General features: G+C 38.7%; 3 protein-coding genes across 4 annotated transcripts; 1 reads left to right on the forward strand and 2 right to left on the reverse strand.

The window, feature by feature from the left end:
* Positions 1-199: 199 nt before the first annotated feature.
* Positions 200-7,887, reverse strand: LOC145903797 (calcium homeostasis endoplasmic reticulum protein-like). 2 transcript variants are annotated; one of them, XM_082992426.1, is made up of 19 exons: positions 7,623-7,887; positions 7,373-7,543; positions 7,131-7,315; positions 6,646-6,876; positions 6,130-6,288; positions 5,836-5,934; positions 5,313-5,451; positions 4,928-5,052; positions 4,451-4,609; positions 4,302-4,380; positions 4,028-4,136; positions 3,226-3,478; positions 2,805-2,938; positions 2,183-2,302; positions 2,033-2,119; positions 1,680-1,748; positions 1,237-1,378; positions 688-814; positions 200-315 (listed from the first exon to the last, which is right to left on the reverse strand). In XM_082992426.1, exons 1-19 carry the CDS (start codon positions 7,645-7,647, stop codon positions 302-304), a joined length of 2,427 nt encoding a protein of 808 aa, XP_082848552.1. In that variant the 5' UTR covers positions 7,648-7,887; the 3' UTR covers positions 200-301. The 2 variants fall into 2 exon arrangements, with proteins under 2 accessions (XP_082848552.1, XP_082848464.1); XM_082992338.1 differs by having other exon boundaries at positions 2,033-2,302.
* An 810-nt stretch (positions 7,888-8,697) lies between these two features.
* Positions 8,698-12,571, reverse strand: LOC145908024 (glutathione gamma-glutamylcysteinyltransferase-like). The gene is made up of 8 exons (XM_082995189.1): positions 12,419-12,571; positions 12,144-12,273; positions 11,486-11,666; positions 11,051-11,154; positions 10,697-10,813; positions 10,329-10,516; positions 9,855-10,086; positions 8,698-9,551 (listed from the first exon to the last, which is right to left on the reverse strand). The coding sequence occupies exons 1-8, from the start codon at positions 12,503-12,505 to the stop codon at positions 9,241-9,243; spliced, it is 1,350 nt and encodes a 449-aa protein (XP_082851315.1). The 5' UTR covers positions 12,506-12,571; the 3' UTR covers positions 8,698-9,240.
* Positions 12,572-14,467: 1,896 nt separating this feature from the next.
* LOC145909935 (uncharacterized) lies at positions 14,468-20,621 on the forward strand. The gene is made up of 5 exons (XM_082997137.1): positions 14,468-14,701; positions 15,053-15,182; positions 17,673-17,842; positions 19,192-19,291; positions 19,793-20,621. The coding sequence occupies exons 1-5, from the start codon at positions 14,492-14,494 to the stop codon at positions 20,428-20,430; spliced, it is 1,248 nt and encodes a 415-aa protein (XP_082853263.1). The 5' UTR covers positions 14,468-14,491; the 3' UTR covers positions 20,431-20,621.
* The last annotated feature ends 7,344 nt before the right edge of the window (positions 20,622-27,965 follow it).

The raw sequence follows: 27,965 nt of genomic DNA on the forward strand, positions 1-27,965 counted from the left end.
TAGCGACTTTATGCCAGTGAACTTTATAATTCGGATACAGGATAGCTGAGATCACCAAGTCATAAGACTTTTCTAGTGGTGTAAAACCTGCCTGCGCGCATTTTGGAGATGTATAATTACCTCTTAATCAGGAATAACAGCCTTTTTCAAAAATATACTTCTATGTACATATTTTTTGCTCCACAAAAATTACGAACCATCATAGGAAAGCGGTTTTATTAAAAGTCGAATGGCAAAAAGTTTTCGAATGGGAAAGTTCTTGGTTCGGAAAAAATTCGCAATGATTGTTTGAAGACGTGATCTATTCCATGTTTCCTGAAATATAAATATTCCAAATTACTTTGCGGGCGTTAGGGCTGTCACCTAATTTAACGTAAATGTCACTTAATTTAACGTAAATTGTTCGCAGTGTTTCCGAAAAAAAACATGTTTACAATTAACACAACAATCGTAAACAAAAAACGAGAGAGAATTTTTTCCCAATGATTTACATATCTTTTGTATTTAATACGATGTCGCCACAACTATTGTGGTTTTTGTTAGTAGGGCATTAAAAAAAGTCCTTTTAAGAGCAATGTTTTCATCCAATAATCTATGTTTGAGACATCTGCAAATTTTTTGGCAGTCCAGCATGTCCTGTATCTTCACCAATGGAACCTTATTAACACTGCGTATAGAAATATTCACCTCGTATTCTTGATACGTAACCCTGACTCCTGTTTTTGCGGAAACTTTCGTAAGGATCATTCATATCCATTCCCAGCCCCTTGAACTGATCATATTTGTCCCTTGTGTCACCAGCTTGCACTGGATCCTGGGGGTCAAAGGTTACTTGCGGTCACTTGGTGTTCAAAGGAGAAATTACGATGTTTGTTTCCTCAGAATAACTGCGCATTATTTATCACTATTTTTTTTTGTATAGGACAAGTTGAGAATTGTTTTAGAAACGATCGAAACGTTTGCAAATGAATTTCACATCAGCTATACAGGTAAAATTGTTTGTCTTAAAGGTTTACAAAACCGTAAGACTTGTTTCAAAGTGTATTTGTGCCATTATTATGTATCTACATACGAAACATGCTTATAATAGGATATTTATTTGGTTTGAAAACTTTCCATAACCTTAACCACATCGCTAGGACTTCGATGCCGAAACACGGTTTGTGGATGAGGTTGGAATAAAAGGTTATCACAGGTCAGTATGGGGTCACTAAAGGACAAACGTGAGTTTCTCACCTGTCTTCCTTGCTCGCTCGATCCGAGACCAGCTCCTCCCCATCCCATCCTCCTCATCATCTGAGCTCCCCTGTTGTCTTCCTGGATGCGGTTGCCAGGAGGAGGACCTCCACTGTTCATAAATTGACTGGGAGTGGAGAATCTACATGATTAGAGGTTACAATATCTCAAACACGTGACCAAGAAACACAATTCCGAAATTGACCTTTAACCTTGAGCATTTAAGATTTGAGAAAAATGTTCGTTAAAACAACACAGGGTGGGGGCGGGACATAATTTCCAACTAACGGTAAAAGTGAAAAAGCAAAAGTTTTTATAAGCTGTGAGACTTCGAGCGTATTACGGCACCATAACATCGAACATACAGGTTTATTTTATTTTTGTTTCGAGGTAACGATTACTTTAAAAACCCACTTGTACTTCACAGAAAATAGCGAACTTACGTAGGTGGGGTCGGTGCACGATCCGGAGATCGAGATCTTGATCGACTTCTAGAGCGGGAAGATCGCGATCTATTGTGACGTAACAAACATCGTGTGTTAAGTTTGGGCGAAACGAGAAAAACAGTTAAACCACTGGGAAGTGGGGATGAGATTCCGTAAACTTTAAGTGACTCTGAGCAAAACTTTTTTAGTCAATCTTTAATGAATCGTTATTATTTTATTCACAAACTGTCAAATTAACGCTTGTGGTGATTTTTAGTTTTAATCTTTCACTAAAAAACTTCTCAACATATTTTTGGAATTTACAACCAATTCGTTGAACATGCACAGACAATTTCCAATATAAGTCTGACCTTGAAGAAGAAGTCGAGCGCGACCTTGAACGAGATCTCGAATAAGAACGGGAGCGGGATCGTGAGTAACTTCGTCGTTTTGGTGATCTGAAAAAAAAAAAAAAACTTTGGTATATTTCCTCGTATAGGTTTTTCCACGTGACGTCATACCTGGATGGTGACCTTGACGGCGACCTCAGCGTTCCTCCTCTGTTCATATCCTGGATCCTCCTCTTCGCCCGCATCTTTGCTCGGAAGAATTCGAACAAACCGTTCTGTTCCCAACCGTCGCTATGGAAACGCAACACAGTGTTTAGGATTCATTGCAGAGTTCCCAACAGTGACCAAACCACAGTCAGACCCATTCCAGTGATAACGACTTTAAAGCCGTGACCACTGCAGTCAGATAGTGGTGCGAAATTGTTTTTAGAGTGCAAAAAATAAAGTCAACTTGGGCTTAAGGTACACGCACACTACAGCGGACTCCCTGTTTGTTTTATTGTACACAAACCGAAACCTGCATGATTTCACACTCTGATAATCAGTCTGCAATTAGTTGGAGCTAACGTGTAATTTAATACTATGTTACTGATGCTGCCAGAAGGCATATGATATTTTAATAATCTGTCCTTATGGCACAATTAAATGTAACTTTTATTGACCGGCCTAATTCAGTAGATTTATTGGACTAACGAACTCGTAAGTGTGCTCTTAAATATTCTGGTAATGTATACACCCCGTGTGCTCCACTATATTGCTCGTGCACATGAGTTAATAAAATGACAAAACATACGGATTTCGTGGTCGATCATGGGAGGGAGGGCTATAAAACGCTTCGACGGCAGCCAACAATCGCTCACTAGGTGGCACTGGAGCTGGTAAACGGATGAGTGTTGGGTCAAGCTCTCGGTAATCTGTCTCTTCCAGCTGCAAGGAACACATTGCACAAATACAGAATCTGAATAATGCCATGCGAATTCTAAACAGCAATCAATCTGTTATCATATTTTTCTACTACAAAATGCATAAAATGTAAAGCATACACAACACAATTTCAATTCAAACGGATTTTTAGTTTTCTCATAACGTCACAAAATATTTTATCTGGTTTTTGTGTCCTTATTATCTACTAAACCCAACCGACATTGTCAAATATAATTACAAATTGGAAAGCCTTTTAAATTGATAAAAAAAACAAGAAATAATTCCAATACCTTGACAAGAGGTGCCATTAGACCAGCTGGCAAGTCAAAATATGGTGCTTTAGGAATCAAGGCAGAATCGTCTTGTTTCATTCCGACTGCAGGGCTGTCCCTTGGTGCGGGTCCACTAGGATTGGGACCCCATTGGCCCCTGGCCTGGGTGTCAGCATAATGACCCGGGCCTTCCTGTGGTTGTTGCCAGTCTTGTCGGGGTGGCCCACCTCTGTTGTACCCTTGTTGCTGGGGTTGCATGGATTGTTCATAACTGAAAGGAGTTACACACATAAAGCACTAGCATTAAAACAGGATCAGCCTGGAATTTTCAGTGTGAAAAATAAGGATTTTTTTCCTTAACCATTGACTACAGATGTTAACCTGGTGACAGAAATTTGTTTTTGATTGGAATTAGATATGTTCCTTGTTTAATCACATCACAGTTTAACAAGCAAAGTAAAAAAGGGATTTCTGATGAGACACAAGGACCTAAAATAATACATCTGGACTCTGGAGCCTTGAATAAAATTTTAAATGGAGATATTAATATACTGCTATTTTTGCTACCAGGCACAGTAATTAATGGGAATTGCTCTTCTGGCACTTCAGTTTCGAAACTATTTATTGAAACTAATGTTTTATTTACCATCCGGCGAGACTTCCTAAGGGTTATGTCACACGATAATACATCAAGTGAAGATTGAGTTTGCTAGTATTAAAAAAACTACTCTTAAAAACTATAAAGGTAATTTGCTATTTAACTTTTCATTCCACCTTTCTTGGTCACTAAATTAGCAATGGTTAGAATAGAACTGCTTACTTGTCCAGGCTTGGTTCATAGTCATATTGCATTGTTGGTCCATCCTTTTTCATAAATCCCTCCCTCCTCGACCACGGTGGCTGACCTCCAGCAAGTTGTCGAGAATCATCTGTGACCAAAGTAAATATCATCGTACAAGTAACTTGTAAAAGTATGTTTGACCGAATATGACAATGAAATTAAAACACTGCAGCCTCCAAAAAAGTTGGTCCAACACTGGAGACCACTTGACCAGATTTGCAACTAATAAAAAGTAGAAAAAAAATTGCTGTACCTTGAAATTGAGGTGGTTCATTCTGAGAAAAATGCTTATTTTCTTCTTCAAACCGATTGATGTGCGGGTTTGGATTTTGCTGCAAAATATTGGTCGGTAAATTTTGTTTGAATCCTTTGCTTCTGTGGTGTGGCACGTTTTACTTTTACCATCATTTTTTGTTCTTCCAACTTCCTTCTCTTCTCCTCAACTTGGCCTTTGATGTGTCGCGCGTATTCTTCATGTTGTTTTTCATATTGTTTGTATTGTGATTCGATCGATTCCTTCACTTTGTCGATGACGTGAGAGTACTTGATTCTTACTTCTTCCTGTTAGAATAACATAACTTTGAACAAGAAAGTATTTTTTCTCATCAGAAGTAGAGAGAAGAGTGACTTTGCTTCATATAAAGCATCATAAAAATTGCAGAGAAAAGTGGCATAAGTTTTGGCTTGCTACAAGTTATGCAGTGAAACCCTTTAATCGCACGGAAACTCTAATTGTGCAATCAAAGGGTTACAATATTAGGACTATCAAATTTCACCTTTTAGGATACAATCTGTCTGTAAGTAAAGCACACCTAAATCGAGGATATATATTTCTAAATAAAAGGAAAACACATTCTTGGCATAACACAAGCAAAATACCTTGTAGTTGTTCATGGCGGCCGCAGGTTCAGACAGCTCTTCCATAGTACTATTGCTGAAATATTTAAAACGATTCCACAATCCCAATAACTTTGTCAGTCGTTCTTGATGATCTTCACTGGCATCTAACGACATAAAAATAAAAAATATTGACATTTATCACAAAAAGCATTTAGAAAAACTATATTTTCATATTTGTTTTCAGTTTTCCACCAATGGTTGTCAGAAACAGATATTTTTAAATTTTTAAACAGATATGTATATGATAAGCTATAGAGTAAACCAGTTTTTAAGTCACTTTACACAAAGAAATAGCATTTCTTGGAGAACACCAATGGTATTTACGCTACATGTTAACCTAATTTGCCTGTTTATATGATCTCACTTGTTTGTGTTGTGGCAAATATTGGAACAATGACACTTTCGATTGCTTGTGACAACAGCGTGAGGTTCTTTCTCGATGCATGGTGAAGAACATCATTGATAAGATAAATTATGTGGAGTTGGGTGGTGAAGCTTTCCTCCTGCAAAAATAAGGGTTGCAATGAAAACTAAATACTTCATTCAACAAATTGTTACATATAAGTATATTTTTTGCTACAAGACAAAGGTACTTAAGCGCAATATTGTAAGTGTGAATCTTAAAACTGTTTATACAATGTAAACAAAACATTACAAATTGAATTTTGTGTTTGTTATCGTTGAAATAAACATTAAATATTTGCAGGGTTTCAACAAATGGTTGCACAAAAACTTTCTTTAAACAGGAAGAAATGCATTTCGGTTGTTGGAATGCTTTGTGAACAAGAACCTTACAGCGTATCATATATATATATATATATATATATATAGTATATATAATAAACAATACATAGAGTTGTTTCCGATATTTATTTACAAACTCTTACCTTTTTCAATGCTTCTGAAACTTTAAACAGAAGTTCATTTACAATAACAGAACAATGAGCTTTGGTTGATGAGTTGGCCAAGATCCAAGTTTTTCCGCTCTAAAAACAAATAAACAAAATGTGGAAGTTCCACATTCCACAGTGGAACATTTTAAGACAAACTCACAAATGTACATCTACATAAATGTTATACTACGATTTCACCATAACAAGGTGTCTTTGTTGTTTATTAATATGTTGTAAAATGTTGTTTTTTAAATCAACAGTTTAAATCAACAACACATCAATCCTTACAGCTATGGAATCCTTTGTACACGATTCAATGATTGGCTGCAGAACTTGACCAAATGACTCTAGGGAAATCCCCACATTGCGTGCAGATTGTTTACGAAATTCACCTTGGGCTGATTCAACACCAGATGATATTTGCTTTTCTTGTTGTGTCATGAGCACCTGAAAGAAGTAGACAAGGAGTTATCCCAATTGATAACCTTTACAATATAAGATCTATTTTCTTCAGAATGCAAATTACAAACCAAGCTGAACCTTAACAGATGGGACTAGTTAATGTTATTTCAAGCTATTAAACTCCAATGCAAGAACACAAATAACAAACAATTTAATTCAATGTATTGTCGTCATTATCCACAACAATGAAAACTTTGCAGAAGGTAAAAACAATAAATCTAACAGATTGGATAGTGACGAGGGGTGGTAATCTGAATCTGACCCCAACGCAAGCACACTAATGAAAAAGCTGTTACACACACATTCATGTGCCTTTCAATTCAAAGTTAAGTTAAAACAAACCTGTCTGTGTTGAAGAAGATTATTCTCGCTGTCTTGTATTTGTTTCTCAACTTCAGCTTCTTCTCTTTCAAGGTCGCTCTCCATTTTCACTAACCCTGTGGGTTCAGCATGGGTCATCATTAATGGGGCCGGAATTCCAGGACCACTGGGCCCGACATTGGCTGGGTGAGATGATTGTGGTGGTTGTTGTTGCCAAGGAGCTTGCTGCCTTTGTTGCCATGGTGGCATTATCTATGAAAGAAGGTAGACATGTAAAAAGCTGCATGGCACCAATTGGCACAGTACTGCCATGTCTGTATCCCTGTGGACCCATAAACTATGAAATACCCTCCCAAAACCAACTGTTAAATAATCATTGAACATGTGTGTAACCCAAGTCAACCACCTTGATTTAACATATTTTCAGGGCTGATGCAAATGCTGTACAGTTTATGCAGACTAGCATGTAGACGATGCCATGTATTATTAAATTCAGCAACACTTACTTGTGGAGGTGGCACATTGGGTTGCATAGGTGCAGGAGCTGGAAAATTCTGCGAAGGGAAACCACCAAAACCTTTCGGTGGAGGTGCTTGTGTTTGTTGTTGCCATGGTGCACTCTGCAAAGACTGTTCCATTATTTGGTCCGGAGGTCCAGTCATTGACATCTTCGCTTTCTGCTGATTGTTAACTGTTGACAAAACAATATACAGTAACTTGGCGATAAATTTGCACAATACAATCTTACTTTGTTGTTCTGTTGACAATCTGAACTGGTAGTAACTGTAATATTGTCCACCAAATAGAAAACCAAACTTTGCATTGTTTTTCTGTTTCTCCTTTGTCATCTTTTCGAATTCAAAACCATTTCTGGCCACAAAATTTGCCAGTTTGTCGATGATATTTTTGAGCTCACCATCTAAAAATTTAAGGCATTTCTTTTTGTGTAAACAGAGCAGTTAAACTTATTTTGAAGATCTTTTTTGTTGCAAACTTACCTTCTGGGGGTTTTGGCAGATCCATATTTCACTTGATTCAGTAATTAATCACACTAGTCAGAACATGTCATGGTACACACTGAATGCAGAAAGAGTCACATTGTAAACAATTATAAGTCAAACAGAATGTAATTTCTTTTTATGGATAATCTTTTATAATAAAAATCATTGATAAAAACACTTATTTCATCTTGCAGAAGCCTTTAGCCAGCCCTAAACGGACACCACCATAAAAAATTCGCTTGGGCAAAAACAGAGTTGCAAGTTTGTGTTACAACTACTACTAATCAACCCCCGTGCAATGTTGATATAAAAGTTATAGTGTCGTTGTCTTCTATTTCATAGGCAGTTTCTCCCAGCAACATCCAATCTGCATCATTGACGAGGACCAGGATTCCAGGCCTGACTGTATCGCCTTGAACAAATAACTCGGGTCGATTTTGCAACAAATTATCTTTGATCCAATTTAAAAGTTTTTGAATGTTCCATTTTGTATCAGTTGGTTTAAGTTCGATTGAGTGTTTTCGCACATTTCCAAACAGAAGTTCCGCACCTCCACTAAACTCAAGTGTAACATGTAGCATTGTTTTCACTAAGACACAGCTTTTTATGAAATACTGATGGTTTCCACTAAAATGTATAGGCCTAACAGTTTTGAAGTTAATTTTTACTTGTCATGTGCTGTAACACAAAAATAATAATGAAGAGGATTGATATATACCTGAACAAATTAGTAAAAAATAAGTAAGGCTATCTGAACACGAAAATAAAAATTGCATAATAAAGCACCTTTATATTTATTATATAGGAAATGGCGAGTATGTTAATGAATGTTTATTGTCATGTATATTAAATTTGTTGACATTGATCCGATGCCTACAGCCCATAGAATACATGGGCTACATACATATACGTAGGAAGTTCACATTCATATTCAACTGTGCTTTTGTTTACCTTACACACAAAATCGCCAACAGAACACAAACTTATAATATTTTTTTATTTTTCATTTTTTTACAATCGCGGCAATGTGTCGACATTAAAACGAATGAGCGTAAAGTTAAACTTTTTGAAAGTAATTGGGTACAATTTTAATGAAGACACAAACAAAACTGTGCTGCCAACTTAACTGAATAAAACAATTATCAATGCGAATTGGAATGAAAAATTTCTAAATGCAGAAAAGGGGTAATATCCAACGTAGCTAATTACGTCAAAGAGTTTTATCGCAACACGTTAAAATAAAAAAAATAACTGTGATATTTTTCGGAAAGTACGTAAAAATAATACTAACAATTTAAAAACATGAACATAATAAGCACACACATACGATGCTGAGCAAATTGAAACGCCAAATGCTGGTTGGTTGAACCTTGAACATTCCTCATTCAAAGCAGTGGCACGGTCAGATCGATACGCCAATTTATAAAACTTTAACTTGGATATTTCGATGGGTTTGGGCATCATATCTCTCATCTTGGCCACAAAATTAAGTGGGTAGATGGGTTTAACTATACATACAGGTTTCGTTTTTTGGAATTGGAGCTTATAATGCACAAAAACTGGCTAGAAAAAGCTAAAATTATGAGCGACAAATTATCGAAGCGGGAGAACAATTTCAACACACACCACAACATGATGCTTTTTGTTGATCAAACACACTGATAACCTGCTTTTGCAACTGTGAAATTTCGTTCGACAAAAGTAATCTGCCCATTGTATCCTGTGAGGAAGACTTCGTCGTTTCCGCAGACAACCTACGGACGATCTGGAAGTAACTTCCTTCGTCTTCTAACTTTCCAATTTTGAACAACTTCGGTTTTGCATCTTTCCCGTTGCTCTTCTCAACGAATATTGGAAGCACCAGAAGAAAAATTGTCATGTAGTGCGGGAGGCACAACACGCAAGATCCGCAACATTGTCTTGTGTCTGCAACAAACACGGTCCTTGGATAAAACGTTTGATTTAGAGCTAATGTTTGTCGCTTTACACAAGTTAGGCCGACATTTAAGTCGCTAGTGTATCAACTTTTGCACAATCCAAGAACAAACTTCACATAGATGTCAATTAATATATGTTTAATTTTTACTTTACTAACCATGAGTTTACGTTTTCTGTTCCCATTACTGAAATTACTTAAGTCACGTTATTCAAAAAACTTTGTACGAAACAATTAGGAACTATACTAAAGATAAAACTGTAAAAGTATTTTTTGAAATATAAAAGTCCTACTGTTTTCCACAATAAAAAGAGTTTGCTGGCAGCAGTTTATTGATTCCAGAGCTGATCTGACCAATTTATAGAGATTGAGTGATTCTATTTCAGTGACAAGAGCATTTACTGCCTCCTGGTGTTCAGGAGACAATTCTCCCATCTTGGTGTTAGTCAAACTATTGAAAAAGAAACCATTTCTCTTTTCCTTGTAGTGTTCGGTAGAAATTTCAAAGATTGTTTTACAGATGGTCTGGAAAGAGAGTAAATGTTATTTTAATTACTATTGGTAAACTGTATTTATAATTCAATGCATACACCTGTATATAACAAATGCATATAGCTATATGTAACAAAATCAATACATACAATTGCACCATGCTTAAAAACTCACTAAAATGATTTCAAGCAAACACATCAATGCAACATGTTTAAAACAATAACACTAAAAAATAACATTCTCGAAAACCAATGGCTGATAAAGAAAAATATTACCTCCATGTTTTTATCATCATCGTTGTTTTCAGGTTTGGATTGCAAAAAGTCAATGATATGTTTAAACATTGCAAGTGATTCTTCTGTGGTTGGACTCACCACATGGAAAGTTTTCGATATTTTAAATAACAGAGTTGGTTGGGTGTTACTTCTGCTTAACACCATGTAGCCTCTGTATTGACCAGTTACTAAAAAGAAAAATAATTTCTCCAACATTTAGAAAAATGTTGTTACAAAATTGAGAAACAGCCTCAATGGTAATGCTACTAAATAGAAACATGTGTGAAATTGACAACAAAATTAAAATATCAACCAAATTGAACAAACAAGTTCAATACATCTGCTTGCATCAGGCAGAAAAGTATCACCTTCATCTATCGTGCACATGGCTTTCCAAAATAATGATAAAGGAACCCAAAACGGTGGATATTTGAACCTGGCTGGTTCCAAGATTAACACATGGTCTTCCTCAGGACTATAACCCCCTATAAAACATGTTTTGGGAAATATATTCTATGTTAAATATTTATGTGCTTTGTTTAGTATATTATGGAAAAGAGAATATATGTTTGTCAATGCAATAGGTCTTCCTCAGGACTATAACCCCCTATAAAACATGTTTTGGGAAATATATTCTATGTTAAATATTTATGTGCTTTGTTTAGTATATTATGGAAAAGAGAATATATGTTTGTCAATGCAATAGTATATCTGGAACTTACCAATCGGTGCAAAGTGTCCTGTGCCAGTTTGTTTCAATACACTTCTTCCAAAAGTAGCAATTATAGCCACCTTGTCAGACTGACAAGTTTTTTTCACAAGATTTCTATGCAATTATGAGATGTTTACAATATTGTAAACAAAACACTTCAACAAAACTAAAATGTTAATCACTTTACCAAAACTAAAAAGATAAGATTATTGTATCTAACTCCAAAATGACTAAATTTGCAGCAAAGGTCATAATTTTTTGCCTTTTTTGATCGTTTTGCATTAGATAATTTTGCTTTTCTTTCACCTATTTTGGCCCAGTGTATTGACTTTGTTGTCATTTTATTGCTGACATCTGCGAAGAGCTGGTGTGTGTTTTGTTTCAATAAATTTCAACTTTAACTTGACACAATATTTAAGTTAATTTGTTATGGAGTTTCACTTGCCTGAATGAATCAATGTCTTCATTTTCAGTTGTGTGAAAATGCTGTGACTCGAGCTGATTGCATTTTGCGATACAAGATAGTTCTTTCAATGTCACCCCTTTTGTTTTCACTTCTTCTAGTGATATGCAACACTCCAGCATATCTTCATGATACCATCTCCAAACACCCTTCCACACAAGCCCTGTAAAACACATAATCATCACCCGGTCTGTAGAGTATGGCACCTCACATGCGAGTTATTCTTCAACTTTTTTTTGTTTGCATGCCAATTGTTTTTTACTGCATGGCAAAATTTGTTGGCAATTTTTTTGGTCTAAACATAAAACAATTTTTGGAAAGCACCAAAGATGTTTTATCTTTTGTACTACATGTGGGCTTAGGGGTCTTGTATGCGTGCATACACAAAGATTTAGTTCTGCACACCCGAGATCTCTGCCATATTCTGCAGAATGAATCATCACAATAGAACATACATATTCACTCTATTCTGGGGTTCTAAATAACCAGGATTGGCAAGTTTAGTTTTACATGTGTTCGGAATTTGATTTCTTGCTTTGTAGGTTTTAGGTTGGATTAGGGGAGGTACAGTTGAGGTTAGGTTGGTGCAGAAATAGAGTGAAAGTAGCACTTTATAATAATAAGAACTCTTGTTACACACCTGGGTCCACAGCCAGTGCATTTAATACCATCACTAATGATGACAATCCACAATATGCTGGTTCATCTTGCGTACGGAGTTGAGGACCCAAACTGAAATATGACTCCATGTAACCACTATTAAGTGCATCCTGAAATGATCAAACAAATCAACAATTAGAAGCATTGGGTTAACTTAGTCAACAGAAGAAATAAAATACAAGTTTTGGGTTAAATTCTTAGGCACAGCGAACACATGAGAAAATACACCATCAATATATTTCCGTGTAGGCCTACCTTAAAAAGTCCTTTTCCCTTTTCTGATGCAAAACTAACACAAAGGTCAGGCAATTTTCTTCTGTAAAAGTTCTTTTTAAGTGACATTGCAAACTTGTTTGTTGACTTTGCAGAAACGAAAACAGATAAAAGTTAATAAATCATTTTATTTCCAAAAACGTAAATCCAATCTGTTGCACAATTACGCTTTCACATACGGGTAATCACCGAATGGGAAATTTTAATTTTACAAGACAGTTGGGCAATATTTGATTTTGGTTTTACTTGAAATATCTGTGACAAACCGTGATCACCACTTATCCCGCTGAAAAATAAAAATTGATGTGATAAAGAACAAGATTCATAAGACAAACAATATATTGTAAATGTACACAAGCACGTTTTGCAAAGGTTTTTTAATACTGTAGACATATGTGTGTTTTGTGACATTTACGAAAATATTTTTTTGTTTTATTCCGAAACCACGTTGTTGGCTTTCTTTAAATATCAGGCAACTTTGATTTGTTTTTAACTTTTAATTAATGCACGAAAAACAAGCCAACAAGTTGACCACTTCATTGTGTTGCAGAGAAATTTCTCTGGCGACGGTGGTTTTGCTAATTCGAATGTTTAAGCGTCCAAACAGAAATTGGCCTATTTTTCATAATGTTATGGATTATAACAGTGTAACTTCAGTTCGAAAAAGATTATGAGGGTAACGCATAATATATACGATTGCACGCAGAATTATTGCTAATGTTTGGCCCAAAATATAGGCTAATTCTGTACAAAAGTGTCACAATGAAAAAAATAAAACGATTCACAATAAATTAACTCACAATAAATTAACGTCCCGAGTTAAACATACGGTTAAATTTACCAAAGAATTACCATACGTCTTAAGATTGGCCCGCGTCAAATCGAAAATGTCCTGGTTATAATCACATTCGTTGAGAACCGTTCATTAACAACCGCAAAACTAACAGAAATCGATTCTTATATTTGAGGTCGCGTCATTCATACTTGAAGGGCGCGTCCTTCCAAATTGCATTAATATTTTTGGTGACCCGGTTAATTGGCAAGCCCGTGATCGTTTGAACAAACCTCGGCGATCTCGCGTTGGAATCCCAGTCGAGTCCAGGGCGATTCGCCGAGCAGCATCTTTCAATCGATAAACAGTCACACAATTTACATGCAAAACGAATATCGACAAGACGGGCGGGCGCGTCGCGTATGGGTTTTAGCAAATGATTCGTTGAATTTTAATTGGCTCAACTTGAGAGAAAAAAGCAAACAACCGCATATGTGACGTCACACCCGTGTGCTCGTCGTCTTTTCCGTGAGACGGAATTATTTTAGTTGAGACGAAGTGGGGGAAGAAAAAGTGGCCGCCAGTTCAGGGACGCCGAGTTTCCCGCCAGACTCAGATGGAGTCGTATCGAAGGTGGAAAGTTATTCAGGCAGATTTGAGTTAGTGAGTTGGGATTGGGATTTAAACTGAATCTTTGCAAGGAAATTGGTTGCAAACAAATTTTTTTATCAATATCAAGGCACCTATGTAGCTAATTTTCAAGTGTTTCAGAGGTCAAGGGTCAAGAAATTAAAACAAACCAAAAAAACCTTTGTCCAGGAGGTCAGTTCAATACTCGTTTACACGTAAAAATCAAACTGCGTTGCCGGTACCAACGCATCTGGCAAAAATAAAGGTTATGCAATCACGGGTTTTGAGCGAGGAACAGGTGCAATGCAATTTGGGAATGACGACTAGATTGCCCAAGCAGTAGTAATTATAAAAACGCACAATACAATTCACATCTTTTGTTAAAATGTGTACATCACGTACGCGTAGCATTGATTTTGCTGTGTTATGAAAGTTCATTTTTTATTCCAGTATATAAGGAAAACGTTTCGTTGGAAAAGCCGCTGTAAAACTATTTTCGTTTTTATTTTCGGGGAGAGTCGTGTCTATGCTTGGTTTCCATTTTACTTGGCCAAAGTTTTCTCTAACGTATTCAACCATATTGTACCTCTTTAACTTTAATCAAATCGTTGTGCAGATTTTATTTAGGTTGTTAGAAACTTGTTAAAGGAAACATGAGTGGAATTTTTCCCCTGCAGCCGTTTCTTCCAGTCTTTGTACCGACATCATCCGGACACCGGTTGTTGACGCCCGGTCAGATTCAAATGCGTCCGCCGCTTTTCGGTGATACGTTTTCCGTCAATCCGTTCAGTTTCACCCAAGAGTCGAAACCCATGTTGAGTTCAGCCGACGAGGAAACTGGCAGGAAGAGTTCGTGTGAATCTGTAAGTATCAAACTTATGTGGAATTAAAAAAATTCCCAGTGTACTTATTGGTTTACGTTGTTTATTGACGAGTGAAAATAATTTAAATTTCTATTTTAACAAAAAAAAACGTCGAATTTGCTCGCAAATTTATTTTAGGTAAAAAATATTAATATGCACTCTTTTTAAGTTTCAGCTGCTGAAAATTACGTAATATTGTTTGTAAATAATTCACATAACTGCGAAATAATAAAAGATTCAAATACAACCAATTAAACCATAAACTCCAAATATCATTTTGTGGAAAATGGCCCGCAAAACGTATCATTTTTTCCCAATATTTTAAGACCAAATCTTTAATATTTGTTTTAGAACAACCCTACTACAACACGTGACTCTGATTCACTGACCAATGAGGAGCTGCTACGTGTCGGCAGCGGATTGTGGGGAGGCCACGACGATGGATCGTTGATTGCTCTCAACCAATCAGATCACACTATAGGTGGGTGTTGTAATCAGTTGTAAGGCAACAGGAGTCGAGGTTTCTGTTGGAATTAAAATGTTAATTGCAACATCCCGAACTTTTATTGAACTTTTCTAGTATATTTACGAGTTAGCCGTGTTCTGGTCAAATATACGGTAATTCACATGTGCAGTTATCTGTGTGTGATAGAAACCGATTATTTGCAGTGCGCAAAAAAGATTATTTAAATATTAAAGTCAAGGTTAACATGATACGATGAAGGGGCAAATACTTTTCTACCAAAGAATACGGCATTGTCGATTTAGGAAAAATTCCTCAATATTCCAAACGCCTTTCGGAGTAACTTGACGTAAGTTTAAAATATAACCTGACCTAGATAACAGTTACTGCACAAAAAGTGTCCTGTTGAGACACTGAAGTTTATTGAAACGTTGTGAACATGATTTCAAATCAACACTCTTTTGGGTCGATGAAATTTCTGGGTTTGTTTGCAGAAATTAAAAAATGCATGCCCTCCTCCACGAAAGAAGCATATGCCGCGAATGATTGAAACCCGATTAAATTTCCGCACTTAGCAGGCGTTTAATAGAGATCGCCTCCCTTGGGGACGCACAAATCCAAACAAAATTAAACGGAAAACTTCAACAGCAAACAACGAAATTCCCCGCCACGATTTATTCACTTTCAACTTTTCAAATTGCAGAAAATAAAAATTCATTTTAAACATGTTTTGTCCCGAAAATACAACCGACATTTCTGATAAAAACGGACGAAAACGTACGAGTCGTATAGCGCGAACCACGTTTGTATTAAGCAGTGTTATCGAAGCGCTTTCTCGTGTATTTTCGCATTTATCTACTCCTGTTAATTTGTGAAAATACAATAGTATTTCCAATAAGCGTCATGTTTTGCAAATCAGATTTTGTGAATCCAAAAAAATTTAAAATACCGATAAAGCAAACAAACAAGCTTAAAATATCTTTTTTTGTAGGTGCAAATTGCATTTTCGCCGATCGATATTGCCGTGGTAGTGTTGCGTAATCCAACAAAATTGAAGTATGTTTTTGAACATTCGATATTTGCGCCGAACATAACAAAAAATTGGCTAAAGTACCTCTCCAGACACGTGATCTTGTGATTAACGACGCGTGACAAAAGGGAGACGGATTAAACTGCGGCGGGCGATCAGTCAAAGTGGCGTGCTTATTGGGTTAGTTAATGAATTCCGAACAGCAGTAGCGGAACGCGTGTACTGTCTGTTTTATTGCCTCAACTTGGTGACTCGCGGCCGAGCCAGATTGCGAGATCACATAATCTTGTTAGCATTTGATACGGGCGGTTAGGATTGGGAAATTGTTCGGGGGCTTTGTTCGTGATTCGAAACTAAAGAGTTCCGCACAAACTTACGTTTAGATAATATCAACAAACCGATAATTTTCAATAATACTAAACGTTTCATTCAATAAAAACTAAATGTATCTTTAAACAAAATGTTTTGTGCTCCATATTTCATAGATAACAGTGACCCGGTTTGAAAGTGTTCACGTATGAAAATGAAAATTTAAGTTACTTCTACAATTTGAGTCTTCTCAGCCGCTTTTTATCGATGGTTTCAGCACTGATTGTGACGCAACAATATGTAGGTCACCCCGAGTCCCGAAACCGTTTCAAGCAAACGAAAACAGAACACCGTGTCGAGCGGGATTCCACTGTGTAAATATTTCAGATCAATTATCCAAAAAGCGACCTAAGTTTGGGCTAATCCCGGGCTCAGCGACGCCACCCGACGGATAACAATTAAGATGCGTAAAATTGACCAATTAAACGTTCATTCGAACGCGATCAGTCAGCGATGGGGGGGGACTAATCCCCTTCCCGCGTGCCTTGTGACGTAACAGAGGGAAAACTCGTCGCATGCATTCGAAGGAGAAAGAATTACATGCGCCAGATTGGAATTATCGAGCGGTGCCCATTGAATTAATTAAGCAAGTCATCAAAACAAGAGAATCCATCATTTAAAGGCGGCCTTCCAGGACCCTCTCCTGTTTATTTATTAATTAACGTCGTTCGTAGACCGGGAACACTGATGAAGGTTGTATTTTAATATCGGGAAACAGAAATGTCGCCGGAGAATTTACCGCACGACTTTACATAATACAATACAAAGGTTTACCGCACATGTAGGCTATCACATGTAATAAATCTAGAAAATTTTATAACATTAATAAAAATAATTTTTTGCCTATACAAACTTTACATAAATGTTGAAAGTTGTTGAAGAGAAGTTTGTAGATTTTTGAACTTTGATGTTTAGGGGATAAACTGCATTATAGTTGTTAATACATGTGTTTTGTATAGTCCGTATGCAGCTGATCTCGGCAATGTAAATTTTTTTATAAACAAACAAGCAGGCAGTTTAATTTCCTGCAAAATTAAGATCCTCGGTTTATATTTGTTATTTCCCAGAAGACTTGAAGTAAAAATATGAATTTTTTAAAAATTATGCAGAAAGTATGAACTTCGACAAATCGCACGGCAAGCGGAGAAGAACGAGGACAAACTTCAGCAGTTGGCAACTGGATGAGTTGGAGAAAGCGTTTGCGGAGTCGCACTACCCGGATGTTTACATGAGGGAAGCTCTGGCAGCGAGACTTGACCTTGTCGAGTCACGTGTTCAGGTGATTACTGATAATAACGTCGCCGGTACAGTTACAACATGAGAATGACACAAACTTGCCGATGTCATTGTCACACCTCAAAACCCCACATTCAATGCACACAATTAGGTTGTAATATACCTTGAATATAGATGAATTTGGCAAACGAGATTTCAGAAGCATCATAAGTTATGTCTTTGAAAATTAAGATTTTTTATGGTATATACTGCATGAGTTTAAATCAAAGCAACATTGAAAACAGTTTACGTGAAGCGGAAAACTGTAAGGATTCCAGTAAGTCATCCATGTAGTGAATAAAAATACTGCGGTCAACTAAAAACCCGAACGGCCAAACCCTGTTTGAGCTTTGTACGGATTTGTATTCCTTTCAAATCGCGATCCAGCGACGAATCGAAGTTGATCCTCGTAAGCGCGGTGAGAAGATAGTTAGTTTCGCCTGCTCACAAATTATAATTGAAACGTACCGCCGGATTGGCGGAATCCTCGAATTACCCGAGGTTCGCAAATTCCTCCATCATTTCAAGAGAGTTACATTTCCCTCGGTTTAGATTACATTAAGCATATGTCAGCACTGTACGGGGCTTAGATAAATTACCCCTCATTTGTCAAAACCAGAGTTCTTGGGGGGTTGGGTGAGACCAAAATTGCCGCCTTCGACGATGTTGTTAGACCCTGAAACTTGTACGAACTGAATAAAGGAATCTAATTTCGAACAAATTGCCCGCTTTCTTCCAAATCCCTCCAATATTCTCCCGTTTGTGTCAAGGAAATATTGCCCCAGATTTGATTTCGAAAACAAGCACCTTCTCGGATCCCGACACATGTTCAGTCTGCGGTGGTTTGGGAATATCAAAGTCACTCATTCCTTGCAATTTGTATCCACGCATTGGCACCTGCTCTGCGTGAGGATTTCAAAAGTAAAATGTTGGAATGTTCCATACTTAAACATTTTTGAAACGTTTTTTGTTCCTGGTTGATTAATTAACAAAAGCAACAGAGCCACACACAGAAAAATTTTTTGTATCCTTTTTATGAGAAAAGGGGAGTGATCGCCAGGCCTTCTTCTGCAGTTTATGGTTAAGATCCAATATTTAGTAAACGCTAGAATACAATAAAATGTGTTACAGGAGCTGACTATTTAAACAACGTTCTGTATGTTCTTGGCTGCCATTTTTGTGCAGTGAAAAGTTTGAACTACTTGAAAATGACGCAACGACAAACTGTTGTATTTGGGTCGAAAATTCCACCTGCAAACTATTTAATTATTTAAGGAACATAAAGCTGTTCATGTTGAATTTAAAAACACTTCTTTTTTTTCAATGTGCTTATTGTGTGAATGTTATCACCAGGTTTGGTTCCAAAACCGCCGAGCAAAATGGCGAAAACGCGAGAACACGAAGAAGGCACCGGGACGTCCCCCTCACAACGCTCAACTCACACTTTGTTCAGGTTTGTGCCAGAAATTGAATTTGAGAACAATCTCAGCACGCAAACTAACAAGTTGAAAAACAGATCAAACTTCGGGATATTGCTTCGTTCAAATATATAACCATTGTGTTGAAATTATGCTTCGTGGTTTGCTTGTTGCACGGGTTATGGGTTAAGTAATCGTTTTTTTCTTGGCGTTCAAATGTCGGAGAACTTGACAGGAAATCAATCAAATCCTTTTCCCAAAACAACAATAACATTATTGTAGTTTGTTACGTTACATAATAATTGTGTAAGTTGCAGACAGATGGCCACTGTTTCGACCTAAAAAAGGTCTCATCAATGCAGCTTACACAATTCATATTATTGGATCCACTTTGCTTATGTTACATAATAATGTTGGTAATCTTGTTGACAAAATTTTCGTATTTTGTGCGGTAGGATTGTGTTAAGCGCTTGAATTAAGAAACTTATAATATTCGTAAGTTGGTCAGGTGAACTAACATCCATTTATCGCAACAGGAGAACCCATGGACCCGGAGGAAGTTGAAAAGAGAGAGAGGCAGAAAGAAGAACGGAAAAGGAGAAAAATGATGTTGCAAGCTGTCGCGAAAGAATCGAAAACCAGTGGAGGGGGAAAGAAAAGGAAGAACTCGGATGTGGACTCTATTCTGAGGGGGTTCGGAAGCGATTCAGGAAAGAATGAATCAGATCGCGATATTCCATTTTACATCAACCTCCCAGTATCGAAACCATGCGAGAGTTTCTCTCCTGGAAGTCAACATCCAGAATCCACTGATCTCACTTTCTCCTCTCCTGTTGCTTCCGGATACGAAGGACCTCCGAGTTCATCCGGATCCGTGCAGGAGGAGAAGATAAACAGCAAATGCTCTCACAGCATTGAGAATCTCCTCCGAGAGACCACGAGCCGAACCCAACATCCTTTCTCCGCATCAGAAGATCATCTCCTGGCTTCAAAAAACTACTCCGTGTTCGCGAACTTCTTCCGCCGAGCTTCCCTTATCTCAAACTTAAACAGGGAGTCGCCTTTAGGAGGAGCTTACGGACGCGAGGCTGCTGCGATCAGAAATTTTGCCACAGTTTATCAACAGTTTAAATATCTTTCAAACCTCATTCCATCAAATCAGTCTGAGGGCTAGAAATGTTCGATGAACTTCCAATATTTAAATCGTTCCGAAAATTTCGCCAGTTCCAATCTTTCGTGTGGTCATTTATTTTGACTTTTATCATTGCTTGCGGGGTAAAATGAACTTTGAACTTCTTCGAAAAGGTAGTTGGAGACAGAGCCACTGACAATATTCGGTGCTCACATAATTTTTGTTGAAGAAGAATCACCACAGAGTTTTTTCGTTCACTACCTGCGTTTATTTACCGATTCGAACAAATGAATTGTTTAACCGACTTTCATGCGGAATTGTACATTATATAATACAACGCACAGAGTGAAACTTGTTGGGCGTGTAACAAAACAAGCAGAGCTAGAAAAATATGTGCTCACAAGCGATACTGGGAAACTAAACGCTCAAGAAAAATGCCATAGTCAGTCGCAGGACAAGTCAGATGTTATTAAAAAGCGAAACTCCCAGTGGAACAGATTAAAACCGTTGCAAATAGGGGACGTACTGGTTTGTTTAAAGTTCGGATCAGACAAATGACATTTCTCCGTTAAACCAACAAGCTGCAGAAACGAACCGAGCAATTTATACGAATCGATTTGTTTTTTAAATTGCGTTAGTTTTGGCATCGCTTCGAATAACTAATTAGGAAACACGCAAGCGAAGGATTGGACATTTGTCTGTGATCTGATACATGTGATTCGTTTGATTGTTACCAATAACAGGTGTTGTGCTTACGTGTGAAACAAAGTTGTACGTTAAAATGTTTTTGGTGAGTTGCTAACGCAACAAACAAGCCACTAGTCATGAAAAATGTAAATCATATAATCTTTGTTTAAACCCTCCTTTTCAAGACGTGCTTGACGTTATTCTTGAGGTATTTTGGTCTGACTGAGATATTTATGTCTCGAATGAAAATCACGACAGCAAAATTCAAAGGGAAGTTTCTTCGCTCCAAAGTCGGTTCCAAGCTGGATTAAAACTATTTTTCACAATACACAAATAGTTCGTTGCCCATTCAACAACGCCCGCCAGCAAAGTCTCGTTTGTGAGGTGACTGAGAAAACGCGAATGCCGACACAATGGCTTCAAATCAATGAGCGAATGAGCTCGCGACAAAGCGAGGGTCGTCGAATCTCTCCTCTGCTTATTACGGCCATTGATCGCGGGTCAGGCCGCCTGTGAGGATTAATAGAATCAAGGGAAAGGGCATAAATCCACACGCGCCGACAAACTTATTACCGTAGGGTCAAAAGGAAATTTGCGTCCGATGGGATGGCGACGCAAAATGATTGATCGCTCGGACTCTCACAGACAGGTCTAATTAAAAACTACGCAGGAGCGTTGCCTTGTGATGGAAGCAAGAAAGGGGATGCGTGTCGAGGGTATAACGACCACCTCTCCTGTGTAATGGAGGCGACAATTAAATCACGTCGAGTGTTATTGAAGACACGAAGCACGAAAGGACGACACTGAGTTCTGTTAAATTCTCCCGCACTAGGGGCTGTGGAAAAAGTGATTATTTTTTAGAAAGATCGATTGTCTTCTCATGTAATTTCCTCAACATTTCGCTTCGGGGATTTCTCCCACTAAAGTTGAACCATGATAATATCCGAAGCAACTTTCATACAAACCGGAACATTTTGAAATATAATAATGCACCAGGATGCAGATTCGTCGGCATACTTTAACCACATAAAAGCCTATATGTAACATAGAAAAATTTAGCGATAATAGTCGCACAGATTTCTATGTTAAATACACTGTGGATCAAGTATTGCCGACGAACCTGTAAGCTGTATTTTCCGAAGTTTTTCGATGTTTTTGCGATTTTTTCACTCGATTTATTCGCCGCTTGGTAACCTTTTACACATCTTACGATGAATAAATTATTAAAGCATGTTATCATAAATAAAAAGGTAAATGTTGGTTTGCTTTAATTATAGTTAGCCACATTAACACTGAAGATGTACTTGGGTACAAACTTAGACACTTCCGACACACACGATTATTACATGAGTGCAGTACTGAAAATAAGCCGGCACTGTCTGAACCGACGTTCGGGTAAGAATTTTGCTGCTGACGTACACTGAATAATTATTTTATCCTATAAATTCATTAGTTCCGATAATGTTTTATTACTTTCAACCCTGCTTAAGTGATGTAAAGATAAACATGTTAGGTTAAGGTGAGTGGTTACTCGGCTCATCGGATTGGCGCCCGGAAACTTCGCGTATCAAACAAAGCAATGGAGAAGGGTCGTGGATGCCCCAATATCGCCACCAATTGACCAATAGTTAAAAATATATATCCGCTAAGTGACACTCAAGAGCAAAAATACGTTGCGAACGAACATCGGTCCAGTGCTCGACCCATTTACCGAGTAGAAAACCTCATCGGGATTCTGGCCAGGATATCATGGGTTTGAATCCCGGTGTGGCCTAAAAAGAAACTTCAATCTTTGTTTGACTCACATTCTAATGGAAGAATTCCCAACACAACCGCACGGTGTCGCCAAAACACCAGAAGTTTGGAGATAAAGCGGTACAACAGAAGTTCGGTGGGCGATTGGTAACTTCGGTCAAGCGCCTGACCCCCACATACCTTGAAGCAAACTTAAGCGGGATTCGTGTACAGGATGTCATGGGTTCGAATCCCTGTGTGGTTATAAAAAAATCGACAACAGAAGTTTCAAGCAAAGGGCATCTCGAGTCGACACAGAATCGTGTCACGCGTTTAGTAAAGCCCTCTATATGGCAATATGAAAGGTCATGCGTAGCCCACAGCATGTAGCCTGGCCTGCGTTCTGTTAATCATGTGAACTGGTAGCGATTCAATCTATTCAGACTTCGAGAAAATTCTTTCGAGGCCACAGTCACACGGCAGCCCGACTAAAGGGGGTTTTCGTTTCCTCAAATAGACTTCCCTTTACTTGTACATCACCCAGTCTCTGTGGGCAACAGGAAAAATATCGTTCGCTGAAGAACCGCACGAGGTTGGGTTTTTGGGTGAGTCAAAGCCGACGTTTCAAGAAACCGCTTCTGTGCGGTTTCGTGCAACTGTACATTTTTGTGCTCTCCTGTTTTGAACACGTCCTATTATCCAGGCCAAGGTGTAATATTAGACTTATCCTTATTTGGTAGAAGTACTGTTCAATTAAATATCTTGATGCGTTTTTCTGTATTCATGAACATCAGCATTTCTGCCGCCGTAAAGTGTGTAGGGTTATGTGACTTATCGTCATCGCAAAAATGCCAAACGGCTACTTGCTGCACTGGGGACCTGGCAAAAACTTTCATTGTATCAAGCACAAGAGTGTGAGTGGGTGGTATTTCATGCAGGTAATTAGGTGATGTTGACCCTTGCTCACATTTCGCATGGGAAAAGGTTACTGTGCAAATATTGACGGAATGTTTGCGAGAAGTGAGAAAAGATCGTTGTAGTTAATGTGAATTTGTGTTTATATGACATTTCAATATAAAAACGTGATCCCTTAAACAGCAGTCGCTCAAGCCTTCGGAGCGCCAGAACTTACTGTGACATTTCTCTGGCTGGCAAGGTTAATTGCGGGCAACTAGAAGACACAGCTTACGGGTGAAAGCACACCAAAAATTTTAATTCAGCGAAAAGATTTGTCAGGGTTGCAATTCTTAAAACGCGAGTTCGCGAGGCGAGAAAGAATTTAATGTCGAAACCGAAACTGTCTGTTTGCGCCTCATACATTTCTCTTCTCCTCGCTCTGGCCAGCGCGTTCAATATGACGTCACAATGTAAAGAGAGCGCTGTCGCTCGGCGATAACATCCTGCTTGTATTTGCTAACTTTCCAGAGCGCGCCCTTGTACGTATTTCGCTTGGTGGCATTGCTTGGAAAGAATTATTGCTTACAGGAATAAACACACGTAATTGCCGCCTTTATCTGTTGAAATTGGGCCCTGGACAGGATATCATTAAGTTTTAACTTGATGATATGTGGGGTTGCCAGGTCAGACTCTCAATAAAAAATTATTAATATATGAGCAAAACATACCAGATACAAATGTGACCAGCCAACCATGTTTTTGAGCCAATCAGAGCATGCCACGATCCCCAGAAGGGCTTTTAACCTGGCAAACCCACATTCCTTCGTCCCACACTACATTACGTCAGAATCACGAGACTGCGGTGTTGAAATCACGTGATCCGCGCTGTTACACCATCGGGCGTCATTCCCTCTCGCGCTGTACCAGGGAAAGAACCTGTTGGTTAGATGGCGATCAAGCGTTTTTCGATAACATTTTTTTCGTGCTGCTCGTCTGCGGGTAGGCAAGGCTGGGCGGTTCCTACACTCTGTGTAAACTGCAGCGTGATTTGCCGCGTGGACAAACCAAGCGCCGAATGTCGATTGAAGGTCGACGTTATGCAGCAACGTGACGAGGTTCCCGTATAAAGGCATCAACAACACTGCGGGAAGCAGACGAGAAGTTTGTTTACATCAATGCAAGAGGTGTAACTTTCTACGTAAGCAAAGTACTAATTGTTTCTTAGCTTTGTTCGTCGTGTTGCATAAATCAGTTCTTAGGAATCCCGAGGTGTTGGAAATGATTTGGCCACCGCCGCGAAACAAGCAGGTAATTGGGTTTCCTCACTCGATAAGTTCTCGGTAATAGAACTATTTAAGTTGAAAACCGTGTGCAATAAGTTTACTTTTAACGAGCTACATCCTGACTTGTGGTTGGTGAAAGAATTGTTTTGTAACATTCAGCGCTTAATGATGCCGACTGTTATTCTTACCCCCTTCCGATATAGGCATCAAAATACTGCAAAATGCCAACAAATACAGCGCAATTAATCGGGCAATGTATAGAGTCGACAGATTTATTAATGTCAGATCTAAATGCGACCCCGGAATGGTGCAATAGTGATTTGGTAATTTTCTAAATATAGCTGTCAATTCGCTCGTAAAATAAGACAAGCGATTATGGGCTCACTGAGCCCACAAGATGTTGCATTTGGATAATTGACAGCTGGGCGAAACTCTGGTATCCCAGAAAACGTTGCCTGTTCGTTGATTGAATGACGCGGCAGCTTTTTGACCACAAAAGACAGGCGACACTGGAGGGAATTTCTCCTCACTGTTACACAATGAGATGAAACTTGGGGCTGTGTTGCTCGTAACGAACTGAGAGAAACGGAAAAATACAGAATTCTACCAACGGACAACAATGTTAAAGCGGTCCCAAATAAACAAGACACATTGCGAGGTAACGTTTATGATTACGTTCTTTTGTGTTACCCGTGTTATTTATGAAATGTTTTCAATACGCCACACCAATAAGTCCGCCCGTGCAAAGGTGATTAATTAATAATACCTTGAAGTAAGTTTCGGTTATAAAGAAGTTTAGCTTGGTTCCCGGTAATGTGTCAGACCCAACCTAAGGTTTCAATATAGGTTCAACTGACATGGGAGGGGTGTGTACTGTGAACTTGTTACAACTTTTGGCGAAAGAAAACGGGCAAAACCAAGTTGCGCCACGGTCCCTTCTCTTCCGAGATGACGTAACCACCACGTGACAAGCGGTTTATAAGTGGTCGCGTATTTCGGCTTCTGCTGTATTTGGGTGCGGGGCGAGCGAGGGATGCGCGTTCTCTGTAGTCGAAAAACGAGGTTGGAGTGGAAAGACATCGTCGGTCAAACACAGTTTGCGAACCATGGGAGGTACTTATCAACGTGCTTTCCACTGAGTGTGCAGCATTTTGATGGCTACCTCCCAAGGCTTGAGCAAGCACATGCGTACGACCGACGTGCCCCATGCACAGAAACTTCCAGAACGTTGCTGAAATCTGAAAGTGGTCAATATACTTCATACTGGGTTTTCGGGGTGGTGAAATGATACAAATAAAGACTCGCTGAACCGCACGCTTCCGCGTTTTTAAAAGCTGTGTGCTGAAGGTTTGTGCAATTTGTCGAGGTTGACGTAGTTAGATGTTGCCAAAGACGCTCGATAATTTGAGAGACGTCGTTATTTTGTGTGCGATTTTCTCGTTAATACACAGGACATCCACATTGTTGTAACGTGGCCTGTTGTTGCTAGCCAGACATAATACGTCAGAATGATTCGGCAAGATTTGGTGACTTCTAACTGAAATAGGCTCTTATATAGAATGTGGTAAAATCCGTTTTTATAAGTTGCTGTGGTTTGTTGTGCTCGCACGTGGTTTCAAGGACGTTGATTCCTCGCTGTTCATCTCGAACGCGGTAAAAGCTACGAGAGGGTTTGAACACAACTTTTATCCTCTGAATTTTTCTAATGTTAGCTTCATTTTACGAACTTAAACTTGCCAGCCACAGCCTCAAAATGAGAACTTTATCATTCCCGATAACTTCATGTTACTGTGACTCTCCGGTTCGAATGTTGTGCAGGCACGTGCAGTCACGTGATCGACGTGCACGTGTCACGTGACATTGGACTGGCGTGATCGCCCGTCGACAGAGTTAAAGGTCACTTTCTGTACTTATGGAATAAAACGCGTCGTTAATATTTTTGTTTTCGAGGAGAAAGTAAAAAGCGGAAAGGTTGCGACCCAAGCGCGGATCAAGGTCGTTGTTGTGTTGACCAGACGTTGCCATGACCACGCGTCCTCAAATATGCTTTAAAGCGAAGTGGAAATAAACTTAACTGCAGGTAATTGGCCGTAAGATTTCGAACCGCAAAGTGGTTCCTCTTTTTGGACTTGCGCCACCCTGGAACGCAACCGATCAAGCGCGAATTCGTCATCGCGCGAGCCTTTGTGACGTTTTGTTTATGGGGCATCGAAAGGCAACGTGACTATTCTATCTTCGCCAATGGACTCCTGTGAACCGGAAGAGATCAACAAACGGTCAGTAAATGCTCACTTGATTGTTGAATGTGTGGCGTGCTGGGGCTGGTGGCATTCTTTGTTCTTGTAAAACTTTGTGTTAAATGTCAATTAATTGTTGCCTGGGAAATTCAAGTAAAAACTCTCGCGTGGGAATCTCTTACTTTCACACGATTGTTAAAATTCGGGAAAAGAAATTTCACCTCGCCCTGACTGTGACCACCAACGTCATATACGCGAACCATCAAAACAGCAGCTTTAACCAAACAACATACGGTGAAAAGAAATTGAAACCCTTTGAAAACCTGTGCATTTCAACATCGGGAAACTGGAATTTAACAATGTTACTGAGCTCGTTCTCCGCGCGGAGTGGTTCCGCTATTTACAGAGACGGGTTTTTCCGATATTTGTTTTACGTGGAGAGGTATGTGGGCGAACTTCGGCAGGCCTGGGCGAAGGGCTGTAACTTGTAAGGGTGCTGGAGCAGGCCCAGAGAATGAAACACGACCAGTTGACCTGTAGGTCGCCTTCCTATTGCGTTCGACTGGTGTAATTTGTGTAAAGAACGCCTTCCTTAGTGAAGAATCACGCAACAAATTTATAAATTTGCATTTTGAAAGCAACAAGTCACGATAAATAGAAATGTTTAATTTTTGACTAAACAGGACAAATAACCTTTGGTATCAATTACCATGCCAGGCTGTTGCGAAAATAAATAAAG

Source organism: Ascidia mentula, chromosome 1 (assembly GCF_947561715.1).
Source record: "Ascidia mentula chromosome 1, kaAscMent1.1, whole genome shotgun sequence".
NCBI classification, from domain to species: Eukaryota; Metazoa; Chordata; class Ascidiacea; order Phlebobranchia; family Ascidiidae; genus Ascidia; species Ascidia mentula.

Coding starts and splice junctions, on each gene's coding strand:
- LOC145903797 (XM_082992338.1), bottom strand. CDS start 7,647: ATGGATCTGCCAAAACCCCCAGAAG. Junction 6,877..7,130: donor CCAATGTGCCACCTCCACAA/GTAAGTGTTGCT, acceptor CTTCTTTCATAG/ATAATGCCACCATGGCAACA. Junction 4,381..4,450: donor TGGAAGAACAAAAAATGATG/GTAAAAGTAAAA, acceptor AATATTTTGCAG/CAAAATCCAAACCCGCACAT.
- LOC145908024 (XM_082995189.1), bottom strand. CDS start 12,505: ATGTCACTTAAAAAGAACTTTTACAGAAGAAAATTGCCTGACCTTTGT. Junction 11,667..12,143: donor TGCACTGGCTGTGGACCCAG/GTGTGTAACAAG, acceptor TGTGTTTTACAG/GGCTTGTGTGGAAGGGTGTT. Junction 10,517..10,696: donor CATGTGCACGATAGATGAAG/GTGATACTTTTC, acceptor TTTTCTTTTTAG/TAACTGGTCAATACAGAGGC.
- LOC145909935 (XM_082997137.1), top strand. CDS start 14,492: ATGAGTGGAATTTTTCCCCTGCAGCCGTTTCTTCCAGTCTTTGTACCG. Junction 14,702..15,052: donor GGAAGAGTTCGTGTGAATCT/GTAAGTATCAAA, acceptor TATTTGTTTTAG/AACAACCCTACTACAACACG. Junction 19,292..19,792: donor TCAACTCACACTTTGTTCAG/GTTTGTGCCAGA, acceptor TTATCGCAACAG/GAGAACCCATGGACCCGGAG.